The sequence below is a fragment of the Aegilops tauschii genome, chromosome 6 (genome assembly GCF_002575655.3).
Source record: "Aegilops tauschii subsp. strangulata cultivar AL8/78 chromosome 6, Aet v6.0, whole genome shotgun sequence".
Classification (NCBI taxonomy): Eukaryota; Viridiplantae; Streptophyta; class Magnoliopsida; order Poales; family Poaceae; genus Aegilops; species Aegilops tauschii.
The window spans coordinates 197,237,000-197,263,794 of record NC_053040.3 but is presented as its reverse complement, the minus strand read 5'-3'; the positions used below and the strand labels follow the sequence as shown (position 1 = coordinate 197,263,794).

Here is a 26,795-nt window from a genome sequence, read left to right as displayed (position 1 = left end):
AATTGATTGTTTAAGTTCAACGAAGAGATGAAAACTTCTTTCATCGAGGGGATAGGAGGAAACTTGGATCGTTGATAAGCACCACAATTAGCAACATTCCCAATGGAAGGCTTTAGGTGAAACCTATACCAAGATAACTCCAAGGAAGAAAGTGATGGGTTTAAATATCTCATTCCTGACGACTTGTCAATCATGAAACATGAAGGAAACTGTCAAAATGACATAACACCACCTCAAAAGATAAGATAGAAAGAATTGCACTTCGGAATGCAAGATGAAGAATGCTTGAACTCCACAAAACAAAACATGTGTTGAACACTATGTTTATTTTAGAGTATAGCTTGGCGGATCATAACTCCGAGAGAAATCTTGATGAACAATTGAAGAATGAAAGGAATCCTTGATGAACCACCATGTAGAGCCTCCATGAAGAACTCCGGTAATAAAAGGTGATAAAAGAAAGAGAAGTTGACAACACCAGGTGAAGCCTTTCAATGATTTAGATGGAGCTTCAGGACGATATAACCGAGAGAACTTGGAACTCCGGAAAGAAAAGATGAACATCTTAGAACCGAGAAATTGGCATCCTGAACGAACTCCGGAACATGGAGTTAAATCATCTTGATGATAAGATTCATGTCATGCTTATCGTTCATCAACTTAAATTGATAACAAGCAACGGAATTGGCATGCCACTTATTCTTCTTCAAGGATTAAGGATAGATATAGCGAAACTCAAACTTTAGAAGGTCTTGATGGAACCACCGATAGGATTTGGGAAGAATGAATGAATTGATACGGTAACAAAGGAAGGTGAATCTTGAACGAACCACCGGTAGGATTGAAACAACGAATAAATTAATATGAGAACATAGGAAGACGAATCTTGAACAAACCATCGTAAGAATTGAAAACGAACAAAGTAAAGGAGTGAAACACCGGGAAGAATTAGAAAGCGACGAAGATACTTGAGAGAATATAGATACATGAGAACGAATAGATCACGAGCTCACTAGGGAATACTTGAGCGATGCACCGATAAGATTTGAAGAACGAGAGCTGAAAGCTGAGAATGAGTAATATTCGAAAAGAATGGCCTTCGGATGATCGACAAAAGAACGCAACTCCTGAAATGCGTCAGATGGGTGAAAATAATTTCTCACAATCAAAAACAATTATGAGAGGATGGCATCAAGCTAGAACCATGAATCTTTGGAAGAACGGGTAAGGATTTAAGAGGAACTCTTCTTCGGTCTTCAAGATCCGAGAATGACGACGAGAAACACCACCATGAATTGTTGAGGCACTTCGGAACAATAAAGAATAGAAATGTTGAACCAACGATGAAAAGAGTTTGAAAGCAACCTTGGAGAAGGCATATGACTGATGAAAATTCATTCTTACGTCAACTTTGAAAGAATTTTGGAATGGCTCCAGGAAAATTAGAAGAGTTAGGTAAGATCCTGGAAAAAGACCTGTGGGTTAGGGCCCACTCAAGAGAAACACCATTGAATGATTTAAAAGAGCCGGTTGAATTAAATGGCTTGAATAAGGTAAGACCTCAAAATAGCTTGAAAGGATTACAAATAGAAACTTGAATCTTCTAGGATATCTTCAGCACTCCAGATAAACATGAATAGCAAGAGGTGGATGATTAAGAGATGCACCGGCATGAGAAAACATTTGAAACGAGGAAAGGATATGATCAACAAAGCTTGAATTGGATCCACCGGAGAAGAAACAACAATGACGGATGATGAACTTGAAACTGTTGAGCATTTTCATGGGAAATCATCGGATAAGAACATTGAAGGAAAGAATGAAGAAACTTCACCTTAAAAAATGGATACTCGATCAAGAAATCTGGGTCCTTAAAGAAAAAGGGTGGGAAGGCGGGAAAACAAAGGCAACTTGGGCAGATGGAATGGATACCGTTGAGAAAACTTAGAATTGATCTTGCGGATGGGGAGAATGATGGGATCATCTCGAAGAGAAACGCACCGGTTGGAAATAGAATTAAGATGGCAATCTCGATGATCAAGAAGGATTAGTATCCACATAGGAATATGAGAACACCACTTAGAAAAGGTATGGAACATTCGACTTCGAAGCAACTCGAATACCACAACTTAAAACAAAACAAAGGATTGGCTTGCAAAATAAGCCGGAAACAAACACATAAGATAGAGATTTACCCAATCCCATATCATGCATCTATCGGAAAGATATTCTAGGAGCTACTTGAATTCCCACCTATAAACTCCCAAAACTTTCTGGTTATGCAATCTGGTGTTGGGGATACAGGGGAAACGTAATATCTCACCCAAGCTAATAATCCCTACATCCAGCTGTATCCATCCGTCAACACATAACCAAGAAAACTCCGGAAATCGTGTACCTCAACCTTCGAAAAGCATCCGTTATACGAGCTATGGCAATACTCCTGAACTCCCACCCCAGTACTGGGTGGCGTCGAGGTTATCTCACCAACAACTGCATAAAAGAGATTTTTGATGTCGGCGAAACTCAGGTATTCCAGAACTGCAACGATAAAATTGTGACGACAACACCTCGGAGCTCAACTCCCCGGGACACTGCCACAACCCCTAAATGTCAGGAGGCACCAAGAACAATGTTCTCTTCAAAATAATATCGGAATGATCCCAAGATACCCGCGTGATCCTAAAAAAATTTCATGAAATTTGAGGAGAGGAAAGTCAAAACATCTACGTCAGGAGACCTCACCAAAGCGACGAAGGGACTGAGGAGTGAAAAGAATCCTACTCTCCAATATATATAATCCTAAGACTCAAAACATATTGTTCTAGACTCAACAACATCAGCGATTCGATCAAGCAAGGGGCTCCTAAGTCGGGGATGGCTCTGATTACCAACTTGTAACGCCCACGATGCGGCTATATCTCTCGCGTGTCGAGGCACGACTAAGAGGCATAACCGCATTGTGGTTTTGTCGCAAGAAGGGTCATCTTCACACAATCCCAAGTAATGAACAAGAAAGAGATAAAGAGAGTTGGCTTACAATCGCCACTTCACACAATACTTAAATAATTCATACATCATCCAAAATACACACATAATCCGACTACGGACAACCAAATGAAAAGGAAGATAACCCAACTGCTAGATCCCCGATCGTCCCAACTGGGCACCACTACTGATCATCAGGAAACGAAACATAGTAACGACCGTGGTCCTCGTCGAACTCCCACTTGAGTTCGGTAGCATCACCTGCACTGGTATCATCGGCACCTACAACTGTTGGGAAGTATCCGTGAGTCAGGAGGACTCAGCAATCTCACACCCGCGAGATCAAGACTATTTAAACTTATGGGTTGGATAGGGTAATGAGGTGGAGCTGCAGCAAGCACTAAGCAAATATGGTGGCTAACATACGCAAATAAGAGCGAGAAGAGAAGCAACGCAACGGTCGAGAAGCTAGAAGTGATCAAGAAGTGATCCTGAAACTAATTACGTTCAAACATAACCCAAAGTCGTGTTCACTTCCCGGACTCCGCCGAAAAGAGTCCATCACAGCTACACACGCGGTTGATGCATTTTAATTAAGTCAAGTGTCAAGTTCTCTACAACCGGATATTAACAAATTCCCATCTGCCTCATAACCGCGGGCACGGCTTTCGAAAGTTTATACCCTGCAAAGGTGTCCCAACTTAGCCCATCACAAGCTCTCACGATCAGCGAAGGATATTCCTTCTCCCAGAAAGACCCGACCAGTCTCGGAATCCCGGTTACAAGACATTTCGATAATGGTCAAACAAGACCAGCAAGACCGCCCGACTATGCCGACTAATCCCGATCGGAGCTGCACATATCTCGTTCTCAGGGCACACCGGATTGTCCAAATTTCCGGTAGGCCAGCCCAGAGTTGCCTCTGGTGGCCACCGGCGGTTGACAGGTTGGACCAACACTCACGACGAGCACTGGCCCAGGGGGTAAAATAAGTTGACCCTCGGGCTCGCGAAAACCCAAGGGAAAGGCTTAGGTGAGGCAAATGTAAAACCAAGGTTGGGCCTTGCTGGAGGAGTTTTATTCAAATCGAACTGTTAAGGGGGTCCCATAACCCCAACCGCGTAAGGAACGCAAAATCAAGGAACATAACACCGGTATGATGGAAACTAAGGCGGCAAGAGTGGAACAAAACACTAGGCATAAGGCCGAGCCTTCCACCCTTTACCAAGTATATAGACGCATTAATTAAATAAGAGATATTGTGATATCCCAACATATCCATGTTCCAACATGGAACCAGCTTCATCTTTACCTGCAACTAGCAACGCTATAAGAAGGGCTGAGCAAAAGCAGTAACTTGGCCAAACAACAGTTTGCTAGGACGGATGGTTAGAGACTTGGCATGGCAATATGGGAGGCATGATAGCGGTAGGTAGCGCAACATAGCGATAGAGCGAACAACTAACAAGCAAAGATAGAAGTGATATCGAGGGTATGGTCATCTTGCCTGAAATCCCACACGGAAGAAGAACAAGTCCATGAAGAAGACAAACGGACGTAGTCGAACGAATCCTCACAACTCCGGAATGCAACCGAAGCTAACGAGAGAAGCAACCCGGAAAGAAGCAAGCGACATAGTAAACAACCATCACATAAACATGGCATGATGCACAACCAAGTATGATGCATGTCTGATTTAATGAAACATGGCATGGCAAAGTGCATAAACGATACTACAAATTAAGTGGAGCTCAATATGCAACGAGTTGCGTATTGACGAAACACCACATCCATTATTTAGTTCTCTCTCGTTTATGTACTCAACAATATTAAATGTTGTTAAACATGGCAAGAGGTGAAGCATAAGAAAACTACCTATCTAGACAAGTTTAAATGAGGCCGCAACAACAAACAACAATTCCGGAAAATCCCCATATGCATATTTCGAATTTGCTACTGTTCTTCCCTATACACAATTTTTAGTTATTAAACATGCAAGATGAGTGCACCATGTTAAACTAGGAATTTTTCTACCCCATTTACATATCAAGTTTATTTAAAATGGAGCTACGGTTATTTAGTTATGAAATAAAGCATTTTAACATGGCATTTATGCAAAAATTAAACAAACAGCAAGTTTAAACATGTTTAACATGGATGAAAGCAACATATTATGAAACTAGACAGAATTCTAAACATTTTTCATATATGAAGTATTTTAATCCGATGCACGGTTAATGAGTAATTATATGCATGAAGAGTAGGGACTTTTTCGTAAAACTAGACTCTCTGGATAAATACTAAAATCGCAACAGAGGAAAAACACGCATCGGGCCGAAACTTGAACAGGGACGAACAGGAGCAGGCGTTGGGGGCAGCTCACCCATGGGATTCGCCCGGTTCGGTGGAGGAGGCAGGCCGGCTGAGGTGGCGCGCAGCAGCACAGAGCGAGATGGGGAGGCGCGGTCAAACGAGGCAGGACCAGGCGCGGGTCAACGCAGCAGGGGTGGCGCGCTCGTCCTCTTGCTCGAAGCAGGGGATGCAGGGGGCGACGGCCGCGGCCGGACTTGGCGACGGGGACGGCGAGGACGGGAAGGAAAGGACACACGGCGTCTTCGGTCGTCGGTGGCCATGGCAGCAGGGGCAAGCCCCGTTCGTTTCCTGGCAGAGAAGGAAACAAACGAGGAAGGGAGAGAGATTAGAGGAGGAGGGAGAGGAAAACAGGGGAGAGAAAGAGGAGACGGGCGGCGACTCATCTGCTCGGTTTCGCCGGCGGCGGCTGGCCGGAAGGAGGCGGAGATGAAGGGACACAGGGCCACGGGAGGAGCTCAAACGATTCCCTCGCGAGAAGCTCGATGGTTGCAGGGACGAAGACGACCGCGGCTTGAGGCTCGTGCGGACGACGGGGACGGGGCCGAGACGGCATGATCCGGCGAAGTAGCTCGGGGTTGCGGAGGAGGAGCAGCGACGAGGCGAGGTGGAGGAGCACGGGAGGCTCGGCCTCGGGAACCAGAGGAGGCGCACAGGGAGGTGCTGCTGGAGCACGAGGAGGTGACACGCGAGGTGAAGCTCAAGGCGCTCGTCGATGCGCGGCTGGGCTGCGGAGAAAATTAGTGGAAGGCGCTGGTTGGGTGGATCGATGGATTGGTAGGTGGAGGCAGCGCTGTGCTTGGGCAGATTGGTGGATCGGGAGGGATCCCGAGGAAGGTGGAGGCTGGTCGGGGAAGGATCCCGAGGGAGTGGGTGGCGGCGCAAGGAGGGGAATAGGGTTAGGCTAGGGTTGGACTTATTTGGTATGTGGTGATCTTTATATAGGGAAAGGGAGGGGTGTTCGGATCATCTGATTGAAATCAGACGGTCCTGGATAAATAGGTTAGAAAGTCCAAACAATGAACTGAAGATGTTTTAGGGATGTTTGGGGATGATCCGGACCCAATGGTCACGACTGCCCGGGTCGGGTCCGGGAGAAGTTTCCGACTAGGTTGCGAGGGGGTCTGAGAGAGGTCGACGGGGACAAAGAGAGAAGCGGCAATTACGGACGACTATGAGTTTTTATGAAAACATGCGAATGCAATGCACATGATGACATGATGAAATGCAACAAGCAAATAAAACACACGGTGACAACGAAAAACATGGAAGGCGTCTGGAGCGCCGGTCTCGGGGCGTTACACGTGTATAGCCCCACTCATTATTATGTGAGAGTGTCACGAGCAGAGACCTTCACAGGAACTGGGCCTTCTTCATAGGCACTGGGCCTTTCTTCATGGGTAGAACTTCCGGAGGTGGTGGATGTTCCAGGCGTTCTCGATAGGTACCCCGTCCTGCGTCTCCAGGCGCACGGCGCTAGGCCTGGAGACGTGGGCGACCCTAAACGGGCCCTCCCACATGGGCGAGAGCTTGTGCAGCCCTTCCCTAGAGAGCACCCGCCTTAGGACGAGGTCGCCCACCTCGAGCGTCCTGGAGCGGACGCTGCCACAGTGATACCGCCGAGCGTGGCTTCACGGCGGCGTTCCTCCCCAAGCACAAGGTCCATCCCCCACATGGCGTCCTGCTGCGTCTCATCAAACGCAAGGACCCGCGTGGAGCGATGCCTGACCTCGTGAGGGAGAACAGCTTCTGCTCCATAGACGAGGAAGAACGGGGTCTCGCCCGTTGGCTTGGTGGCGGTGGTGCAGATGGACCACAGCACAGACTAGAGCTCGTCGTGCCAGCCCCTGCCGCAGGCCTCGAGCTTCTTTTTGAAGATCCTGGTCTTGAGGCCTCTCAGGACCTCCGCGTTGCCGCGTTCGGCCTGACCATTGCTCCTGGGGTGTGCCACCGAGACGTAGCAGATCTGCGTTCCAAGGTTAGCACAATATGTCTTGAAGAGATTGCTAGTAAACTGCGAGCCGTTGTTGGTGATGATGCGGTTGGGGACCCCGAACCGGCTCACGAGACCCTTGATGAACTTGACCGTGGATCCGGCCGGGATGGTGCGGACGGCTTCTACCTCCGCCCACTTGGTGAACTTGTCGATGGCGACGTAGAGGTAGCGGTAGCCCCCAGGCGCTCGAGGGAACGGGCCCAAGATATCCAGTCCCCAGACCGCGAATGGCCATGAGAGTGGGATGGTCTGGAGGCCCTGAGCCGGTTGATGGATCTGCTTGGCGTGGAATTGATAGGCTTCACGGGACTTCACCAGCTCAGTCGCATCGTTGAGCGTCATAGGCCAGTAGAACCCGCTGCAGAACGCCTTGCCAACGAGGGTCCGCGATGACGAGTGGTGCCCGCAATCCTCGACGTGTATGTCAGCTAGCAGCTTTTTCCCCTGTTCCCTCAAGATACAACGCAGGGAAACGTCATCCGGCCGCTTCCTCTATAACTCACCGTCTTGGATGCAGTACGCCGTGGCCTGCCGAGCCACGTGCTTCGCGTCCTCCTCCTTCTCCGGCAGCGCCCCTTGCGTCGGGTATTCCTTGAACTCCTTGGTCCAGCACCCCTCCTGAGACTCGAGCACCAAGAGTAGGCGCACTCCCGAGGTCGGGCCGCAGGCCGGGGCTCCCGAGGCAGGTGGTTGGGGGAGCTCCTCCTGAGGCAGCGCTGGCCTCAAAAGTGGTGGTGTTGCCGATGGCCTGAAGAGCCTCTCCTCGAAGACGCCAGGCTCTTGGGGTAGCCGCTTGGATGCTCTCTTGGCGACGTCGTCGGCCTCCTTGTTGGTGCCGCGGGGCACGTGCTGCAACTCCAGGCCCAAGAACTGCTTTTCCATTTTGCGTACCTCCGCGAGGTATGCCTCCATGTGCTCGTCTCTCGGCTCATATACCTTATTGGAGAAGTTGACGAGGAGCTGCGAGTCGCCCTTGATGGTGAGGCGCTTCACTCCCAGGGCCACCGCAGCCTTAAGGCCAACTATGAGGCCTTCGTACTCCGCTATGTTGTTGGAGACCTTCTCACCCTGCTGGAAGCAGAGCTGCATGGCGTAGTAGAGCTTGTCCTGAGTGGGCGAGATGAGCACTGCTCCAGCCCCCGCGCACTGGCGCGCAAATGCGCCATCGAAATACATCACCCAACCGTCCGGTGCTTCACTTCCTGGCGAGGGACCGATTCTCGCCTGCTTCAAGCTCTGGGGCGTCCGTCCATTCTGCCACGAAGTCGGCGAGCGCGGCTCCCTTGGTGACCCTGGTTGTGCTGAACTCTAGCTGGAACGCCAACAGCTCGATATTCCACTCGGCGACTCTTCCAGCTGCGTTAGGGCTCCTGAGTACCCTCTCCAATGGGTAGGCCGAGACGACCTTGATTGGGTGACCTTGAAAGTAGTGTCGTAGCTTACACGAGGCCACCAAAAGCGCGAGCAAGAGCTTCTGAGGCATGGGGTACCGTGCCCTTGAATCCCGCAGTACCATGCTGAAAAAATACACTGGATGCACAACGAGGGCGGGAGCGTCAACGGGAGCCGCGTCTGTCGGAGGTTGCGGCGCCTCCTGAGGCGATTGGACCTGCGAAGCCTGGTCGCCCGTTGGGGCCTCGGTAGGCCTAAGGTCGCCATCCTGATGAGCTGAGTCATCCGTTGGCTTTGCTATAGCCCCCGCGGTCTCCTTCGGGTCTTGCGTCGTCTCGGCTGGGGGCGCGGTTCGGCGCGACGTGTCCTTGGCCTGGCGCTCTTCCCGAACCGCCACCAGAGCTGCACTGGCTGAGTGAGGGGTGGCGGCGAGGTAAAGCACCAGGGGCTCGAGAGGGCGGGGCGCCACCATCACCGGAGGGCTGGTCAAATATCTCTTGAGGTCTTGAAACGCTTGGTCAGCCTCCGGAGTCCACTCGAACGGGCCCTTCTTCTTCATCAGCTTGGAGAACAGTAGGGCGCGCTCTCCCAGCTTGGAGATGAAGCGTCCCAGCGAAGTCACGCAGCCGGCAAGCTTCTGCATCTCCTTGAGGGTTTGTGGTGGGCTCATGTCTTCAATTGCCTTGACCTTCTCTGGGTTGGCCTCGATCCCCCTGTGGGACACGAGGAAGCCCAGCAGCTTGCCGGTGGGGACACCAAATACGCGCTTTTCCGGGTTGAGCCGCTAGTCCACCTGGCATAGGCTCGTGAAGGTCTCCTCCAGGTCCTGAATCAAGGTTCTCGCCTCCCGCAACTTCACCACAATGTCGTCGACGTAGGCTTCTGCGTTCCTCCCGAGCTGCTGGCCCAGGGTGATGTGCATCGGCCGTTGGAAGGTCGCGCCCGTGTTGCGTAGCCCGAACGGCATGCAAGTGTAGCAGTACACCCCGCAAGGAGTCAGGAAGGCCGTCTTCTCCACATCCTCTACTGCCATCTTGATCTGGTGATAGCCTGAAAACGCATCCAGGAAGCACAGCAGGTCGCACTCGGCGGTGGAATCAACGATCTGGTCGATGCGCAGAAGCAGGAACTGATCTTGGGGACAGGCTTTGTTGAGGTTGGTGAAGTCGACACACATGCGCTCCTTCCTGCCTTTCTTTGGCACAACGACGGGGTTCGCCAGCCACTCGGGGTACCGAACCTCGCGAATGACACCTGCTGCCTCCATCTTGCGGGTTTCTTGGACGATGAAGGACTGCTTCTCCGTGGACTGTCGTCGTGCCTTCTGTTTCACGGGGCGCACATTGGGGCACACCCTTAAGTGATGCTCGATCACCCCTCTTGGGACCCCTACCAGCCGATCGGGCTCCGAGGCGAATACTTCCTTGTTTGCGCGCAAGAACTTTACCAATGCTTCGTCTTGATCTGAGTCAAGGTTGGCACCTATGGTAAAGGTGGCTCCAGAAGACCCATCTTCCTCGACCGGCACCTGCTTGGTTTCCACCCGATCTTGAGTGAACAACTGCTTCTTCTTGGCCGGCGCGGCCCCCTTAACTCCAGAGCTGGCCTCGTCGGCCGGTCGCGCCGCCGCGGCGGTCTTGAGGGCAATCTTGAGTGCCACCAGAGCTTCCTTGGTATCTCCGACTATGGTGAGGACGTCCTTGCTCCTGGGCATTTTCATGAGGTTGTAGGCTGGATGGGTCACCGCCATAAACTGAGCTAGAGTCGGATATCCGAGGATGGCGTTGTACGGAAGGCCAATGCGGGCGATGTCGAAGTCGATCAGCTCAGTGCGGTAGTTGTCGTGGGTGCCGAACGTCACGGGAAGGCGGATCTGCCCCAGGGGGCTGGAGGAGCCGCCGCCGACTCCGGAGAAGGGCTTGCTGGGGCGGAGCCACTCGAGTGGTACGTGAAGGAGGCTGAAGGCCTCCACCGAGAGCACGTTGAGGCCGGTGCCGCCGTCGATGAGGGTCTTGGTGACGGCTATGTTGCAGATGGTGGGTGTGCAAAGCATTGGGAGCGCGCCCGAGCCGACGGTGGTGATGGGGTGATCTCCCGAGTCGAAGGTCAGGTCGGCCTTGGGCGCCACCCAACCCGGGGGAGCCCCCTGCTGCATGGAAGCAGTGTTAATCTGGCGAAAGAATGGCTTTGGCGTGACGGTCTGAGGGCGGCGCTTGCGAGCCGCCGAGGAGGGCCGCGACAGCGAGGGGCGCCGGTGCCGTGAAGCGCGCGGCGAAGAGGCTGCAGCTCCTCCCAAGATGCCACTGTGGATCCAGGGAGGTTGAGCAGCCAGGAGCGCGGTGCACCGGTGAGGGCCATGGGAAGCCAGTTGGTCATGACCTTGTCGTCTCCCTCGACCTTAAGGACGGCCTCCTCATATGCCAGCAAGAAAGCCGACGGATCCGCCACGCCGTCGTAGCGCGGCGGCATCTCTGGCTTGAACTTGGGTGGCCACTGCACCTGCCGTAAGGCGGGGTCCAAGGCTCCGAGCCCCCTGGCCCCGCCACGGGCATCGTTCACCACAGCCGGAAGAGCAGCGCCGGCCATGAGGGTGAGGCGCGGTGATGGCGAAGCGTAGATCGACGGAAGGAAAGCTTCGACGCACCCCTACCTGGCGCGCCAAATGTCGGCTTTCGGGTTCCGGCAAAACCCTTGAGGTTCGAACACTGGGGTGCGCACGAAGATCTTTCCCTACCTAATCATGCCCTCACCCTCACCGCGATCTCAAAGCTTAGCGCGTCGAACCCACAGAAAGAGAGACACAAGAGTTTATACTGTTTCGGGCCACCGATGTGGTGTAATACCCTACTCCAGTGTGGTGTGGTGGATTGCCTCTTGGGCTGAGGATGAACAGTTACAAGGGAAGAACAGCCTCCTGAGGTGAGGTGCTCTTGTGCTTGGTGAACTTGTGTGTGGTTGAGGATGATCTGGATGATCCGTCCCCTCTATGGTGGTGGCTAGTCCTATTTATAGAGGCCCTGGTCCTCTCCCCAAATATTGAGCGGGAAGGGATCCAACAACGGCCAAATTCGAAGGGAGACAGCTAGTACAAGTTATCCTGACTAAAGGTGGTCTTCGCCTGCCAAAGGCTCTGGTGGTGACGCCGTCTTGGGCTCCACGGTGACCTCCATCCTGCCGTCCTGCTGGTCTTGGTCTCGTTGCACCGACATGGAAACCTTTGCCTGATGCCTCGGGACTCCTCGCCTGCGCTTGCCCCTTTAGCACCAAAGAGGAAACGAGGACGCTGCGCGCCCTGGCGCCCGCCTGGCTCCAGTCGTCATGGCTTGCGTCACAGGAACCTCGCGAGGTGCCCCTTGCCTTGATCTCTCCGCCCCTCGCGAGCCGGCCTGGTGAGGCCGTCCCGAGGAGGTCTTGTGTCGTCCGCCTCGCGAGGGTCTTGAGTGTTCGCTGGTGAAGATGGGTCGTACAGGGCCGCCGGTGGAGCCACGCCGTGGGCCGCAGGCAGGCAAGTCTGGGGACCCCCGTTCCCAGGACGCCGACAGCGCACCCTTGTGGGCAAGGCGTTCGGCTACGGACTCTACTGGCCCACAGCGCTCAATGATGCAACTGAGCTGGTCTGATCTTACGAAGCATGCCAGTTCCATGCCAAGTAGATCCACCAGCCTGCTCAGGGCCTCCAGACCATCCCGCTCTTGTGGTCGTTCGCGGTCTGTGGCTAGATATCCTGAGCCCGTTCCCTCGAGCGCCCGGGTGCTACCGCTACCTCTACGTCGCCATCGACAAGTTCACCAAATGGGCTGGAGTGGAGCCCGTCCGCACCATCCCGGCTGGCTTGGCCGTCAAGTTCATCAAGGGCCTTGTGAGCCCCTTTGGGATCCCCAACCGTATCATCACTGACAATGGCTCTCAATTAACGAGCAACCTTTTCAAAACATATTGTGCTAATCTTGGAACGCAGATATGCTACGCTTCGATGGCACACCCACGAAGCAATGGCCAGGCCGAGCGCGCCAACGCAGAGGTCTTGAGGGGCCTCAAGGAGAGGAGCTCCAAGAAGAAACTTTAAGCCTGCGGCAGGGGCTAGCTCGCTGAGCTCCAGTCCGTGTTGTGGTCCATCCGCACCACCGCAATCAAGCCCATGGGCGAGACCCCGTTCTTCCTCCTCTACAGAGCTGAGGCGGTCCTCCCTCATGAGGGCAAGCACTGCTCCCCATGGGTCTTGGCGTTTGACGAGGCATGCCAGGACGCCTCGCGGGGGACGGACCTCGTGCTGGGAAAGGAGCGCTGCCGACAAGCCTCGCTCGGTGCAGCGAGGTACCAGCAGGCACTGCGGCAGTATCACTGCCGTAGCGTCCGCTCCAGGACCCTCGAGGTGGGTGACCTCATCCTGAGGTGGGTGCTCTCTAGGGAGGGGCTTCACAATCTCTCGCCTATGTGGGAGGGCCTGTTTAGGATCGCCCATTTCTCCAGGCCTGGAGCCGCGCGCCTGGAGACCCAGGACGGGGTCCCCATCCAGAACGCCTAGAACATCCAGCAAATCTGGAAGTTCTATCTCTGATCAAGGTCTCCGCTCGTGACATTCTCACGTAATAATGAGTTGGGGCCGTACATGCCCCGGAGTCTCCTGAGTGCTGCCCCTGGGCCTCACGAGGGCTCCCAGCCACATCCTAGTGGAGGCCCCATGCTCCACGCTGGTGGAAGACAAGAAAATTAGTGTAGGTGCCGGACGCGACTATTCTTTTGCTTGCTTTCTATAGCTGGTTTGCAATGTCTTGAATGAATTTTAAGTATTCGCGTCTCCTTTTTTGAGAGGGTTGGGAAATTTTTTCTCCCTTGCATCGTTCGCTCTTCCAGGTCTTGTCTTAGGGGGAGTGGCAGTTGCCCGCTGCTCTTCCTCGTGCGTCTCGCGCGTGGGGGCTGGGCATGGTGTGTACGCTCGGGCCCGCCCGCGGACACACCTCGCCAAAGCCTCAGTGTCCTGACCTTTGGCGTCTTTATCCTCGCGTGATGCTCTCAAACGAGCTCATGGGCACGCACGCTCTATTGAGTCTGTGCCTCCGGGCATCGCGACGTAACATGCCAACAGGGGCCAGCTTGGGCGAGGCGGGGCACCTCCGGAGGTTTCCTTACCCTGCAGCTCTCGTGGCACCTCCCGAGGCTCGGTGATTTCCGAATCTTCAAGAATGAGGGGTGTGTAGGAAACCCGAGCTCTCCCGGCAAGGGAGTCTACCACAGACATATTAACCTAAGTCACCCCAATCACAATCAGCAGCAACATGGATATCACAATGCAATATGGAAACGATAACATTATGGCGGAAGCACCATGGTTCATTACACGCCCCAACAGGGCCTTCTACTTTTTCAACTCTGGAGGCCCAGCTCTGGCAATGCCCGAGCTCAGTTGGAGTCTTCCTCCTGCTTTACCGGGGTGCACCGGCGGGGCAGCTCGTCGCCCTCTCCGGTCCGAGCCTGGTGGCATGGAGGCTTGTCATAGTCGCTGCCGCTCGTGCTCTCGCCAGAAGAGGAGCCGCCACTGCTGGAGGCGGCGCGACCGTCGCCAAGGGCAAGCTCACCGCTAGCGACGAAGTCGTCATTGCTGTCGCTCTTTGGGCAGCACCTCAGCTGTTGGCCTTCTTCCCCGAAGACCCTAACATAGAGGGTCACGACGCCGTCATATCTGAAGTGGAGGGAGCACCTCCCATGCAGGCCCCACGCGCAGGCAAATGGTTGCTGCCCACTGTTCAAGAACATGTTGCTGGTAGCGGTGACCTCGACCTCCACTCACGAGGCCTTGCTGCAGCAGCTGTCGGCCTACAGCTAGAGGCCGTCGGATCCCCCGGCCGACAGCGCGCCCGCGAAGAAGTGCGGAAGCTGGAACCAGATACCTGCGGGCCTCTCCGACCACACCACGAACCCCGGGAGCGTGTCGGTCGAGTGGGAGTGCACACGCGGTGGTCAAAGGGCTGCCACGTGCCTCCCCCGTCGCCGGAGCCGCCCCGGCAGCGACAACTTCCGCCACGGGTAGAAGCACCTCCGCGACTCCCGGAGGCAGCGCCAGCCTTCGAAGGGGCGCGTTCGCCCCCTCGAGGGGCCGCCGCCGGTATCGCGGCGTGCTTGCGGGGGCGCCCGCAGCCTCTCTTGCGCGGCAGCAAGCCTGGCCCTTCCTTTGGGGCCTTTCCCTTCTCTACGGCGAAAAACATCCTCGCTGGAGCCATGGACGCTCTGACAAGATGTAACGCCCCGACACCGACGCTCCAGACGCCTTCCATGTTCTTCGTTGCCGTCGTGTGTTTTATTTTTGTTGTTGTTGCATTTCATCATGTCATCATGCATATTGCATCCGCATGTTCTCATAAAGCTCGTAGTCGTTCTTAGTGTCGCTTCTCTCTGTCTCCGTTGACCTTTTGCCAGGCCCCCTTGTCTTTGTCAACCTCTCTCAAACCCCCCTCACGTGCGCGTCCGAAACTTGCCCCCGAACCCGACCCGCTCAGTCGTCACCGTTGGGTCCGGGTCATCCTCAAACATCCCTAAAACATCACCGGTTTCTCATTTGGACTTCATAACCTTTTTTTTCTCAGCCGTCTGATTACGAGCGGAGGGTCATTCTAGCTCCTTCCTAAAATTCGTTTGCTATATATACTAGTTGACCCGTTGCGCCAAATGGCGTAGAGACCTGCTGAAGACATGTTGTCGATGAAAATAGTTTCATACTGCAAGAACCTTCAACTAAAGCATGCTATTTTTTAAACATGTTTATTACGTTGTTAAATAATAGTCTAGGAAAAGGATAACTTTGCATAATATGAATATGCTCAGTTTGAAAATATGGGCACTATGATGAGAGTAAAGTTGGCATGGTTGTATTTTTTTAGCAAGTTTGGAAACATGGTTATCATGATGAGAAACCTGGCTATGCATATTTTTCCTACAAAAAGAAGGGAAAAATATAAGAAACCTAAGAAAAAAACATGTCTGTATTGTGCATATACGGAGATATAGGGATTAGGAGGTATTAGGATAGCCCATATGTTATTTAGCCCAACCCACGTATAGCGATTCCTGTGGCCCGTGAGGAGCTGAATAAGAAGCGGCAGGGGGCGGAGCGAGCGAAGACTGTCTATCCCCCTCCTTTCTTTCTCGGTTCGTCAGCTGGGTAAAAAAGGGCACAGAGACCCACTGAATCCATGTTCAGCATGAAAAGAAATTCCATGTTTTAGTTGTTTTATTAGCGGGCAAATATATATCATAACAAATTTAACCCCCTTTAATAAAAAAATAGACTTGTCATCTACAATGAGATATACCTACACATTTTAATTTGGTAGTAGAGTCCCATTTCAAGACCATGTCATGTTGAAAAAATGTGTATTTTTCAGTAATCTCCCGTTGCCCCAAATTGCGAACAGACCCACACCATACGTGCTTTGAAAATATTCCATTTATCAGTATTAAGCAAGCACATATGGTTACTATTCTAACCACTATATAAACAAAATGAACGGGGGCTTGTATAAGGGTAACCAAAGTTCAAAAGAAAAAAAGTGTTGTATGTGTTGTTTTTCCGATGATTTGGGTCTTGGAACACCTGAATAGGCAAGCACAGTATTGCAAGTAAGAAAATGTGAAACATTGCTAATAACTTGCCTCATATACATGATAGTTTTAGGTCATACAAGTAGTGGGGAAAAGAAAAGCAATCTATATGTGATGAAGCAAGCCTAAGTCAAATAGGTAATGCCCATACAACCAAATTCATTACAATGGATGGATTTCAGTCCTAAAACTGGAAAGTAAATATGCATAACAGAAGTGAATCGTAGAACGTGGTTTATACACAGCACGATAGTCTTCCTGTGAGTACAGCTTCTACCACACATCGCCTGTAAACAAAAGAAAAGATAACCATGAGTTATTTCTACTTATAATAGAGCAACATCACAACAGTTCTAGTTATCCACATTGTTACGTTGCATATATATAAGAGAAGTCATGCATGTACCTAGCTAGAACGAATTAGCCCATAGCATTTTTCAGACTCATTTCGTGTCCTCGGTTTCTCAATGCTGCTGTAATTGTAGTATCTTATCTCTGTTTTCACCGCAGATTTCATGAATCATTTTGCTTCCATAGCAGCAGGGTCTTCTGACATGGTCTCATGTAATAGCCATACAGCTATTTTATCTCCAAAAGATAATGTTGGTGTATGGAAATTATAGTCATCCACATCATGCCACTGTCACATTTTGCTTCGATACTCAGCCACCGGTAGGCCCGAAGTTTGTAGAATAATATCCAACATCATCCTGTGAGGTATTTTCACCATCGGTGGAGCACCCTGTAGGTTTTAATGGCATGTCATAAATTTGCAGAATTTACAGGGAAGCCTAAGACATTTTAGAATTTACAGGGAAGCCTAATGGCATGTAAATTTAATTGGATTGTTGGCTGAACAATTTCTCTAATGTACATCTTTAAAAATACATTAAAGTAACCTGGCCTAAAACTTAGATTCTGTGTGATGTTGCTTTGTTCATTAGTGAACTTTTGGGATGCTTGCCTGAATAAATTGGGATTACATAGGACCATAAGTATGCAATTCTTGAGAGCTAAAATTGATCCATAATTCCATGTCTACGGATGCAACAATTCAGCTTAGACATCTAATCGTAGTTAGGTTCAGGTTCAGTCTATTTCATATAGCTAGCAAAAGCAAGTGCAAGGCCTCCACCCTAGGGAACTACTTGTTTGCATGTGCTCTGCCTAAACTGAACAAGATACTTGTATCTTTGAAATGTACTACACTCTTATTTTCTGCATAACAATTTTGTGACATCCATACACAAACATACCTGTAGGCCAATAACCAAGCTCACCATAATCCGCTGACAGATGCAAATTGCATTGACACAAACTGGAGCCCACGCAAGTGCCAAAAGTAGCACGTGTGTAAGACAAAGCTTCGAGAACATCCAGTATTCCCGCTGAGAGCATGAGCAGATCCATGTCCGAGCCTCCATCGTTGTAATCTGGTATCCCATTCTCATCCTTGTCGGACCTTTGTCTTCCCAAAATCAAATTTGTCCTGAACCAAAACAGAAAGAATTCGATTCATTTACTTTTAGCAACATGTAACAGAAAGCCTACTAAATCTTCCTTTGGTGGAATCTGCACTTTCATCTACCCAGAAAGGAACAATTTTGCACAATAAAGAACACAGACGTCAAGGACTAATATAAATGAAGTGAGATCTTCGTTCCAAAAATAAGTGAAATTAACATGTCATACATATCTGCTCCTTGGTATAAGTAACTACTCCTACTTAATGCCCAACAGTACAGTCTTAGAAAAATGAAGGGAAAAGGGATAAGTTTAGAACTGAAGTACGCTTGAAGCCCAACAGTACAGTATGTCTGAAGCCAACAATCCAATGACCCTGCATAAGAAATAATTATTGAATATTTTTCTGACCGGATGCAGGGTCATGGGGTTGTTGTTGGCTGGAAGACGGCGCAAGGTAGTTGCTCGTTGTATAAAATACACGACAAGAAAAGTCAACCCACTCATACTTCTACAATGGCAGGGGCAAATCAAAAATGGATAGAAGAATTAGTACTATCCTAAAATCTGGAATGCAAATTGCTTCTTCAAACAACTAGGCTTATTAACCCAATTATAAACAGTCACACTTGCTCAGAGATTAGATAAATCACAGATGTAAGGAATATAAAGAGGCTCAAACATTAAATAAAACAGGAATGTAAGAAATATGAAGTGCAGGTTTCTGTACACCTCACACTTCTCGTTTGTAGTGCACAAGTCATCGGATGGTTCAAAGGGGGATATAATACAAAAGCAAGACAGGAATATAAGGTGCAGGTTTCTGTACACCTCACACTTATCATTTGTAGTGAACAAGTCATTGGATGGTTCAAAGGAGGATGAAATACAAGAGCAAGACAGGTGTAGGTAACACATTCAAGTGTGATTATTAATGTATCATCACACACTACAAAATATAATTGTTGACTCGATAGCCGGACCTACCTGGCATATCAAGAACAGCCTCAAATTCTGAAGAAATGAGGCATCATCAGGGGGTAAGTATGCCAATGATCATATCCTCACAATTGATCTGGACTTTTTCTTTTTCCAACTAAACTGATAACTTTGTGTTATCTATCAGATACGAGAGGTAATAAGACAATGCCAAAAGTATATCTTCTTGAATTCCATTCTCGTTAGTAACAATCTGGGAGAGAGAAACCATATCATTTCCTTGAAGTATGAAAATACTGCAGTAATGTGAAGGAAAAATTCACAGAACCTGGAGTGCTCGCCTAGGACTTAAAAAAACATCTATTGCTCTCAACCTGTCCGCACCATTCTAAAACTTCCACTCTCTGCAGCAAAAACAAAAGGAAACCACCAAACTGAGTATTGCATCAACCACGAAACAACAATCTAGAAAGGTAATGGAATTGAGGACATGCCCCTACGAAGCTCCCATTTGAACAATTAAACCAGCAGCTGCAAAATTGTACGTGATAATTGGATAATTGGATATTCTCTAACTGCAATACTTTTTTGTTTGTGTGAATGACTTAGTTAATATTCATTCATCATTATGTACAGTTTTGTTGCAACTGGAATAAATGTATTTCTAACTGTCGGAATGCTTAGACTTTCCTGTCTACATATGTATCACCAAACAAGAAGTTAGATGCTTGCAGAAAACACACACAAATCACCAGATATCTTGTAACGCAGTATAGAATACCTTGCGGTTCTGGGCAATACTGACCCTCTTCTTAATAACCCCAGGCTGCTAAAAGAAACCTGCAAAATAATCCAAACCAACAAAGATGATATTAGGACCAGACCCCTTGCGTCACCTGCACTTCTCCAAGCTCCAATGACAGAGACATACCTTGCATCTGGTCCTCGCAGAAGCTGTGGGGGATGTGGCCGGTACATAGGACAGGGGTCGTGTTCTCCGGCTCCTCTGGTTGCTTCGTCTCTCGGATCTCTGCTCTTTCCCCTCCGGCGGCTACACCAATCACAACTCAACATCAAGGACAAGGAAAAAATGCATGCGTGTTTGTGTGTGTTTTCTGTTGGGTTCGATTTGGTTCGAAGGCAAGCACGCACACAACAGGAAGTCCTTCCCCTCACGGTCTTGGAACCAGCCGAGCAGGATCTTCTGTCCCCATCTCATCTCCAACTCACTTCCTCTCTGTGGCTCGATTGACACCATCGGATTCAGAAAGGACTGTGGCCACAAGATTCACAATAAATCAAAGTACATTCTAAGAATACATACATCATATAGAGGCATTTAGGCTACACAAATCTTGAATAATGGGGAAAGATTGGGGAAGCTCACTCTGATATGCGCCCCTCCGCAAACTCTCCCCGAGGTCGCCTGTCCCCGTTGTTGCTGCTCACCTCGTGCTCCTCCTGCTGGGTGGAAGAGGCAGCAGCGGCCCAAGTGGTGGCCTCGCAAACCTCCTGCTGAGCTGGGGAGAAGAGGGTGGCGAGGCGCAGGAGCCGCGCGAGATCGGCGCCAGGGCGATGCGAGCTTGTGCATCAGCTGCGGCCGCCATCGCCCACCCGCTGAGGCCGCCGTCAACTGCACCCCGGCGCTGGCCGGAAGACCCGTGTGATGACGAAGGAGAGAGGGGGGAGGAGGAGGAAGGAGGCCGACGACGCGGGGGAGGAGAAGACGCGGCCAAGGCGAGTGGGGAGAAGAGGGGCGGCGCCATGGGAGAGGATGGAGGGAGCGGGGAGGAGAACGGGGCGGAGTGGGCGCAGGCTCGGGACGAGCAGGGCTGGCGGCTAGGGTTTTGACGCGCGGGCGGAGGGGATTGGCAAATCCCTCGGGGACACGAACAAAGTTTACCCAGCCAACGAGCGTGTGAGACGAGCCCACCCGTCACTGGCCAAAGAAAACAACCGTGAGATGAAAATCGAGTTAGACCGTTTTAAAGATCCAATGGCTTAGACGTGTCCAAAAGCCAGATCCGACGGCCGACCAAGGCCCGATCGGGGGAGCCTTCTGGATGCGAGTTGGCTAGCATCTTTATTGTTTTAAATTAGATCGACCCCTAAGCCAAACCCTAAATTCGAGGAGGTTTGTCCTCACCGCCGCCACTCCAGCAAATCTCCCTCGAGATCTCACCCGAGCCAACCACCCACACCCCAGATCCCTTCCTCTCGATCGAGAGCAGCAGCACAGTGCCCGAGCTCCTCCTCTTGCGCCTCTGCGCTCAATCCCCTTCGCCTCGTGCCACTTCACCGCCGGCAAGCTTCGTCGGAGATGAGCGCCGATGTCCCCTTCTTCTTCATCTTCCTGTGCTCCTCCCGTTTTCATCTCTCATCTCCCTGCCTTTCTCTCTTTATGTGAGCAGGGAGCCCGCCATCGACAACCGCAGCAGCGACCGCCATGGATCCCCGGCCGCCGACCCGCAGCTCCTCGCCGCCTTGAAGACCCACGCCCCCACCATTCCGGCGTTGCCCTTCGTCAGAACCGCGCCAAGCTGCCGTCTCCTACCTCGCCGTCCAGTCCCCGCGGCGCCGTCCAGGACCCTGACGGCCTCCCCTGCTTCTGCTGCGCGAGGAGGACGGCGCATCCAGCGAGCGCCCGCTCGTCCCAGCCGCGTTCACCGCCTGCCTCGGAACTGCTTCCAACCGCGCCACCACCCATTCGGTCCTCCTCTGCTTCGAACCCCGCGACGAGCTCCTCAAGTCCTGCGCCACCCGCCAAGTCCAATCTCCGGCCAGATATGTTGAGCCCCGGCCATCTTCGTCGTTTCCCGCTCCTCCGGCCACCTCCGTCCGTTTCCCTGTCCCCGGCGCCGTCTGTAGCTGCGCCAAGCCGCCGTCGTTGCTCTGCTTCCTGTCGAGCAGCAGGAGCGCCGCTCATCGCCGTTGACCGCAGTCGTGCGTGGCCTCCCGCGCCCTGGGCCACTTCTTGCGCCAAGGCCCAGCGCAGCCGCCATCCCCAGCCGGCCTGTCGGCCCATGGTGAGCCTCCAGCGCCCCTGCTCCTGTTGGCCCAGCCAGATTCGGCCCATATCATGTTTTTTCCCGTTCTGCGATTTAGCTATTTATCCAGAGAGTGCAGTTTTACAGAAAAACCCCTAGCGTTCATGCATATAATAACTAATTAATCATGCATCATATCTAAATAATTTACATATGAAAAATGCTTAGTTTTTCATCTAGTTTCATAACTGCTACTTTCATCCATGATAAAAATGTTTAAACTTGCTGTTTGTTTAATTTTGCATAAATGCCATGCTAAAATGATTTATTTCATAACTAATCAACCGTAGCTTCAAATTAAATAAACTTTATATGTAAATGGGGTAGAAAAATGCCTAGTGTAACATGGTGCACTCATCTTGCATGTTTAACAACTCTAAAATATGGTTTAGGGCAGAACAGTACCAAATTAATAATATGCATATGGGGATTTTCCGAAATTGTTGTTTGTTGTTCCGGCCTCATTTAAACTTGCCTAGATAGGTAGTTTTATTATGCTTCACCTCTTGCCATGTTAACCAACATTTAATCTTGTCTTGTTCATAAACGAGAGTGAACTAAATATTTGAATGTGGTGTTTCGTCAACATGCATCTTGTTACATGTTGAGCTCCAGTTAACTTGTAGTTTTGTTTGTGCATTTTGCCATGCCATGCATATTTAAACCGGACATGCATCATCCTTGGTTGTGCATCATGCCATGTCTATGCTTGTGTGTTTACCATGTGGTTTGCTTCTTTCCGGTGTGCTTCCCTCGTTAGCTTCGGTTTCGTTTCGGAGTTGTGAGGATTCGTTCGACTACGTCCATTTGTCTTCTTCATGGATTCGGTCTTTTTCCTTGCGGGATTTCAGACAAGATGACCATTACCCTTGATATCATTTCTATCTTTGCTTCCTAGTTGTTTGCTCTATCGCTAAGTTGCGCTACCTACCACCTGTTTATCATGCCTCCCATATTGCCATGTCAAGCCTCTAACCATCCTTCGTAGCAAACTGTTGTTTGGCTAAGTTACCGTTTTACTCAGCCCTTCTTATAGCGTTGTTAGTTGTAGGTGAAGTTGAAGTTTGCTCCATGTTGGAACATGATAATTTTGGGACATCACAATATCTCTTATTTTAATTAATGCATCTATATACTTGGTAAAGGGTGGAAGGCTCGGCCTTATGCCTGGTGTTTTGGTCCACTCTTGCCGCCCTAGTTTCCGTCATACCGGTGTTATGTTTCTTGATTTTGCGTTCCTAACGCGGTTGGGGTTATGGGACCTACTTGACAGTTCGCCTTGAATAAAACTCCTCCGGGAAGGCCCAACCTTGGTTTTAACATTTGCCACCTAAGCCTTTTTCCCTTGGGTTTTGCAGACTCAAGGGTCATCTTTATTTTAAGCCCCCGGGCCAGTGCTCCTCCGAGTGTTGGTCCAACCTGGGCGATGTCCGGCGCCCCCTGGGCAACCAGGGTCTATACCAACCCGACGTCTGGCCCATCCGGTGTGCCCTGAGAACGAGATATATGCAGCTCCTATCGGGATTTGTCGGCACATTCGGGTGGTCTTGTTTTACCATTGTCAAAAAGTCTTGTAACCAGGATTTCGAGTCTGGTCGGGTCTTTGCGGAGAAGGAATATCTTTCATTGACTGTGAGAGCTTGTGATGGGCTAAGTTGGGACACCCCTGCAGGGTATAAACTTTCAAAAGCCGTGCCCGCGGTTATGTGGCAGATGGGAATTTGTTAATGTCCGGTTGTAGAGAACTTGACACTTGACTTAATTAAAATGCATCAATCGCGTGTGTAGCCGTGATGGTCCCTTTTCGGCGGAGTCCGGGAAGTGAACACGGCTTGGGTTATGTATGAACGTAAGTAGTTTCAGGATCACTTCTTGATCACTTCTAGCTTTTCGACCGCTGCGTTGCTTCTCTTCTCGCTCTTATTTGCGTATGTTAGCCACCATATTTGCTTAGTGCTTGCTGCAACTCCACCTCATTACCCCATCCTACCCATAAGCTTAAATAGTATTGATCTCGCGGGTTTTGAGATTGTTGAGTCCTCATGGCTCACAGTTACTACCAAAACAGTTGCAGGTGCTGATGATACCAGTGCAAGTGATGCAACTGAGCTCAAGTGGGAGTTCGACGAGGACCTTGGTCGTTACTATGTTTCGTTTCCTGATGATCAGTAGTGGAGCCCAGTTGGGACGATCGGGGATCTAGCATTTGGGGTTATCTTCTTTTCATTTGGATTTGTCCGTAGTCGGACTATGTGTGTACTCTGAATGATGTATGAATTATATGTTCATTGTGTGAACTGGCGATTGTAAGCCAACTCTTTATCGCTTTCTTATTCAGTACATGAGATTGTGTGAAGATTACCCTTCTTGCGACAAAACCACCATGCGGCTATGCCTCTAAGTCGTGCCCCGACACGTGGGAGATATAGCCTCATCGTGGGCGTTACAAGTTGGTATCAGAGCCATCCCCGACTTAGGAGCCCCCTGCTTGATCGAATCGCTGACGTTGTTGAGTCTAGAAAAAAATGTTTTGAGTCTTAGGATTATATATATCGGATAGTAGGATTCCTTTTACTCCTCTGCCCGTTCGTCGCTCTGGTGAGGCCTCCTGACGTAAATGTTGTAATGCGCTAAAACCGACGCTCCAGACGCCTTCCATGTTCTTCGTTGCCGTCGTGTGTTTTATTTTTGTTGTTGTTGCATTTCATCATGTCATCATGCATATTGCATCCGCATGTTTTCATAAAGCTCGTAGTCGTTCTTAGTGTCGCTTCTCTCTATCTCCGTTGACCTTTTGCCAGGCCCCCTGTCTTTGTCGACCTCTCTCAAACCCCCCTCGCGTGCGCGTCCGAAACTTGCCCCCGAACCCGACCCGCTCAGTCGTCACCGTTGGATCCGGGTCATCCTCAAACATCCCTAAAACATCACCGGTTTCTCATTTGGACTTACTAACATTTTTTTCTCTCAGCCATCCGATTCCGATAGGAGGGTCATTCTAGCCCCTAACTAAAATTCGTTTGCTATATATATTAGACCGACCCCTAAGCCAAACCCTAAATTCGAGGAGGTTTGTCCTCACCGCCGCCACTCCAGCAAATCTCCCTCGGGATCTCACCCGAGCCATCCACCCACACCCCAGATCCCCTCCTCTCGATCCAGAGCAGCAGCACAGTGCCCGAGCTCCTCCTCTTGCGCCTCTGCGCAAGATCCGCTTCACCTCGTGCCACTTCGCCGTCGGCAAGCTTCGTCGGAGATGAGCGCCGAATCTCCCTGCCTTTCTCTCTTTACGTGAGCAGGGAGCCCGCCATCGACAACCGAAGAAGCGACTGCCATGGATCCCCAGCCACCGACCCGCAGCTCCTCGCCGCCTTGAAGACCCACGCCCCCACCATTCTGGCGTTGCCCTTCGTCGGAACAGCGCCAAGCTGCCATCTCCTACCTCGCCATCCAGTCCACGCGGCGCCGTCCAGGACCCTGACGGCCTCCCCTGCTTCTGCTGCGCGAGGAGGACGACGCATCCAGCGAGCGCCCGCTCGTCCCAGTCGTGTTGACCGCCTGCCTCGAAACTGTTTCCAGCCGCGCCACCGCCCGTTCGGTCCTCCTCTGCTTCGAACCCCGCGGCAAGCTCCTCAAGTCCTGCGCCGCCCACCAAGTCCAATCTCCAGCCAGATCTGTTGAGCCCCGGCCATCTTCATCGTTTCCCGCTTCTCCGGCCACTTCCGCCCGTTTCCCCGTCCCCGACGCCGTCTGCAGCTACGCCAAGCCGCCGCCGGTGCTCTACTTCCTATCGAGCAGCAGGAGCGCCACTCATCGCCGTTGAACGCAGCCGCGCGTGGCCTCCCGCGCCCTGGGCCACTTCTTGCGCCAAGGCCCAGCGCAGCCGCCATCCCCAGCCGGCCTGTTGGCCATGGTGAGCCTCCAGCGCCCCTGCTCCTGTTGGCCCAGCCAGATTCGGCCCACGTCATGTTTTTTCCCATTCTGCGATTTAGCTATTTATCCAGAGAGTGAAATTTTACAGAAAAACCCCTAGTGTTCATGCATATAATAACTAATTAATCATGCATCATATGTAAATAATTTACATATGAAAAATGCTTAGTTTTTCATCTAGTTTAATAATCTGCTACTTTCATCCATGTTAAAAATGTTTAAACTTGTTGTTTGTTTAATTTTGCATAAATGCCATGCTAAAATGATTTATTTCATAACTAATCAACCGTAGCTCCGAATTAAATAAACTTTATATGCAAATGGGGTAGAAAATTCCTAGTTTAACATGGTGCACTCATCTTGCATGTTTAACAACTCTAAAATATGGTTTAGGGCAGAACAATACCAAATTAATAATATGCATATGGGGATTTCCCGGAATTGTTGTTTGTTGTTCCGGCCTCATTTAAACTTGCCTAGATAGGTAGTTTTATTATGCTTCACCTCTTGCCATGTTAACCAACATTTAATCTTGTCTTGTTCATAAACGAGAGCGAACTAAATATTTGAATGTGGTGTTTCGTCAACATGCATCTTGTTACATGTTGAGCTCCACTTAACTTTTAGTTTTGTTTGTGCACTTTGCCATGCCATGCATATTTAAACCGGACATGCATCATCCTTGGTTGTGCATCATGCCATGTTTATGCTTGTGTGTTTACCATGTGGTTTGCTTCTTTCCAGTGTGCTTCCCTCGTTAGCTTTGGTTTCGTTCCGGAGTTGTGAGGATTCGTTCAACTACGTCTGTTTGTCTTCTTCATGGATTCGGTCTTTTTCCTTGCGGGATTTCAGGCAAGATGACCATTACCCTCGATATCACTTCTATCTTTGCTTGCTAGTTGTTCGCTCTATCGCTATGTTGCGCTACCTACCACCTGTTTATCATGCCTCCCATATTGCCATGTCAAGCCTCTAACCATCCTTCCTAGCAAACTGTTGTTTGGCTAAGTTACCGCTTTGCTCAGCCCCTCTTATAGCGTTGTTAGTTGTAGGTGAAGTTGAAGTTTGCTCCA

General features: G+C 50.6%; 1 protein-coding gene and 1 long non-coding RNA gene across 4 annotated transcripts; both read right to left on the bottom strand.

Moving 5' to 3' along the window:
* Positions 1 to 16,354: 16,354 nt before the first annotated feature.
* LOC141025599 (uncharacterized) lies at positions 16,355 to 17,033 on the bottom strand. The gene is made up of 2 exons (XR_012187572.1): positions 16,749 to 17,033; positions 16,355 to 16,629 (listed from the first exon to the last, which is right to left on the bottom strand). It is a non-coding gene; the product is annotated as an uncharacterized lncRNA (long non-coding RNA).
* Positions 17,034 to 17,597: 564 nt separating this feature from the next.
* Positions 17,598 to 20,659, bottom strand: LOC109733115 (uncharacterized). Of its 3 annotated transcripts, XR_012187571.1 has the most exons (8): positions 20,133 to 20,603; positions 19,898 to 20,018; positions 19,677 to 19,796; positions 19,527 to 19,585; positions 19,074 to 19,149; positions 18,794 to 18,998; positions 18,126 to 18,182; positions 17,694 to 17,831 (listed from the first exon to the last, which is right to left on the bottom strand). XR_012187571.1 is itself a non-coding variant. In XM_073501281.1 (5 exons), the coding sequence occupies exons 1-4, from the start codon at positions 20,334 to 20,336 to the stop codon at positions 19,575 to 19,577; spliced, it is 456 nt and encodes a 151-aa protein (XP_073357382.1). In that variant the 5' UTR covers positions 20,337 to 20,603; the 3' UTR covers positions 18,884 to 19,149; positions 19,527 to 19,574. The 3 variants fall into 3 exon arrangements, 1 of the variants encoding a protein (XP_073357382.1); XR_002225546.4 differs by lacking the exon at positions 18,126 to 18,182 and having other exon boundaries at positions 17,598 to 17,831; positions 20,133 to 20,659; XM_073501281.1 differs by lacking the exons at positions 17,694 to 17,831; positions 18,126 to 18,182 and having other exon boundaries at positions 18,884 to 19,149.
* Positions 20,660 to 26,795: the final 6,136 nt, after the last annotated feature.

Bases quoted from the DNA above. Each gene is read 5' to 3' on its own strand.
- LOC109733115 (XM_073501281.1), bottom strand. From the start codon at position 20,336: ATGCACAAGCTCGCATCGCCCTGGCGCCGATCTCGCGCGGCTCCTGCG. The intron at 20,019-20,132 runs GTGAGCTTCCCC...TTGTGGCCACAG, and splicing joins GCGGAGGGGCGCATATCAGA to TCCTTTCTGAATCCGATGGT. The intron at 19,797-19,897 runs GTGCGTGCTTGC...TGATTGGTGTAG, and splicing joins GGGGAAGGACTTCCTGTTGT to CCGCCGGAGGGGAAAGAGCA.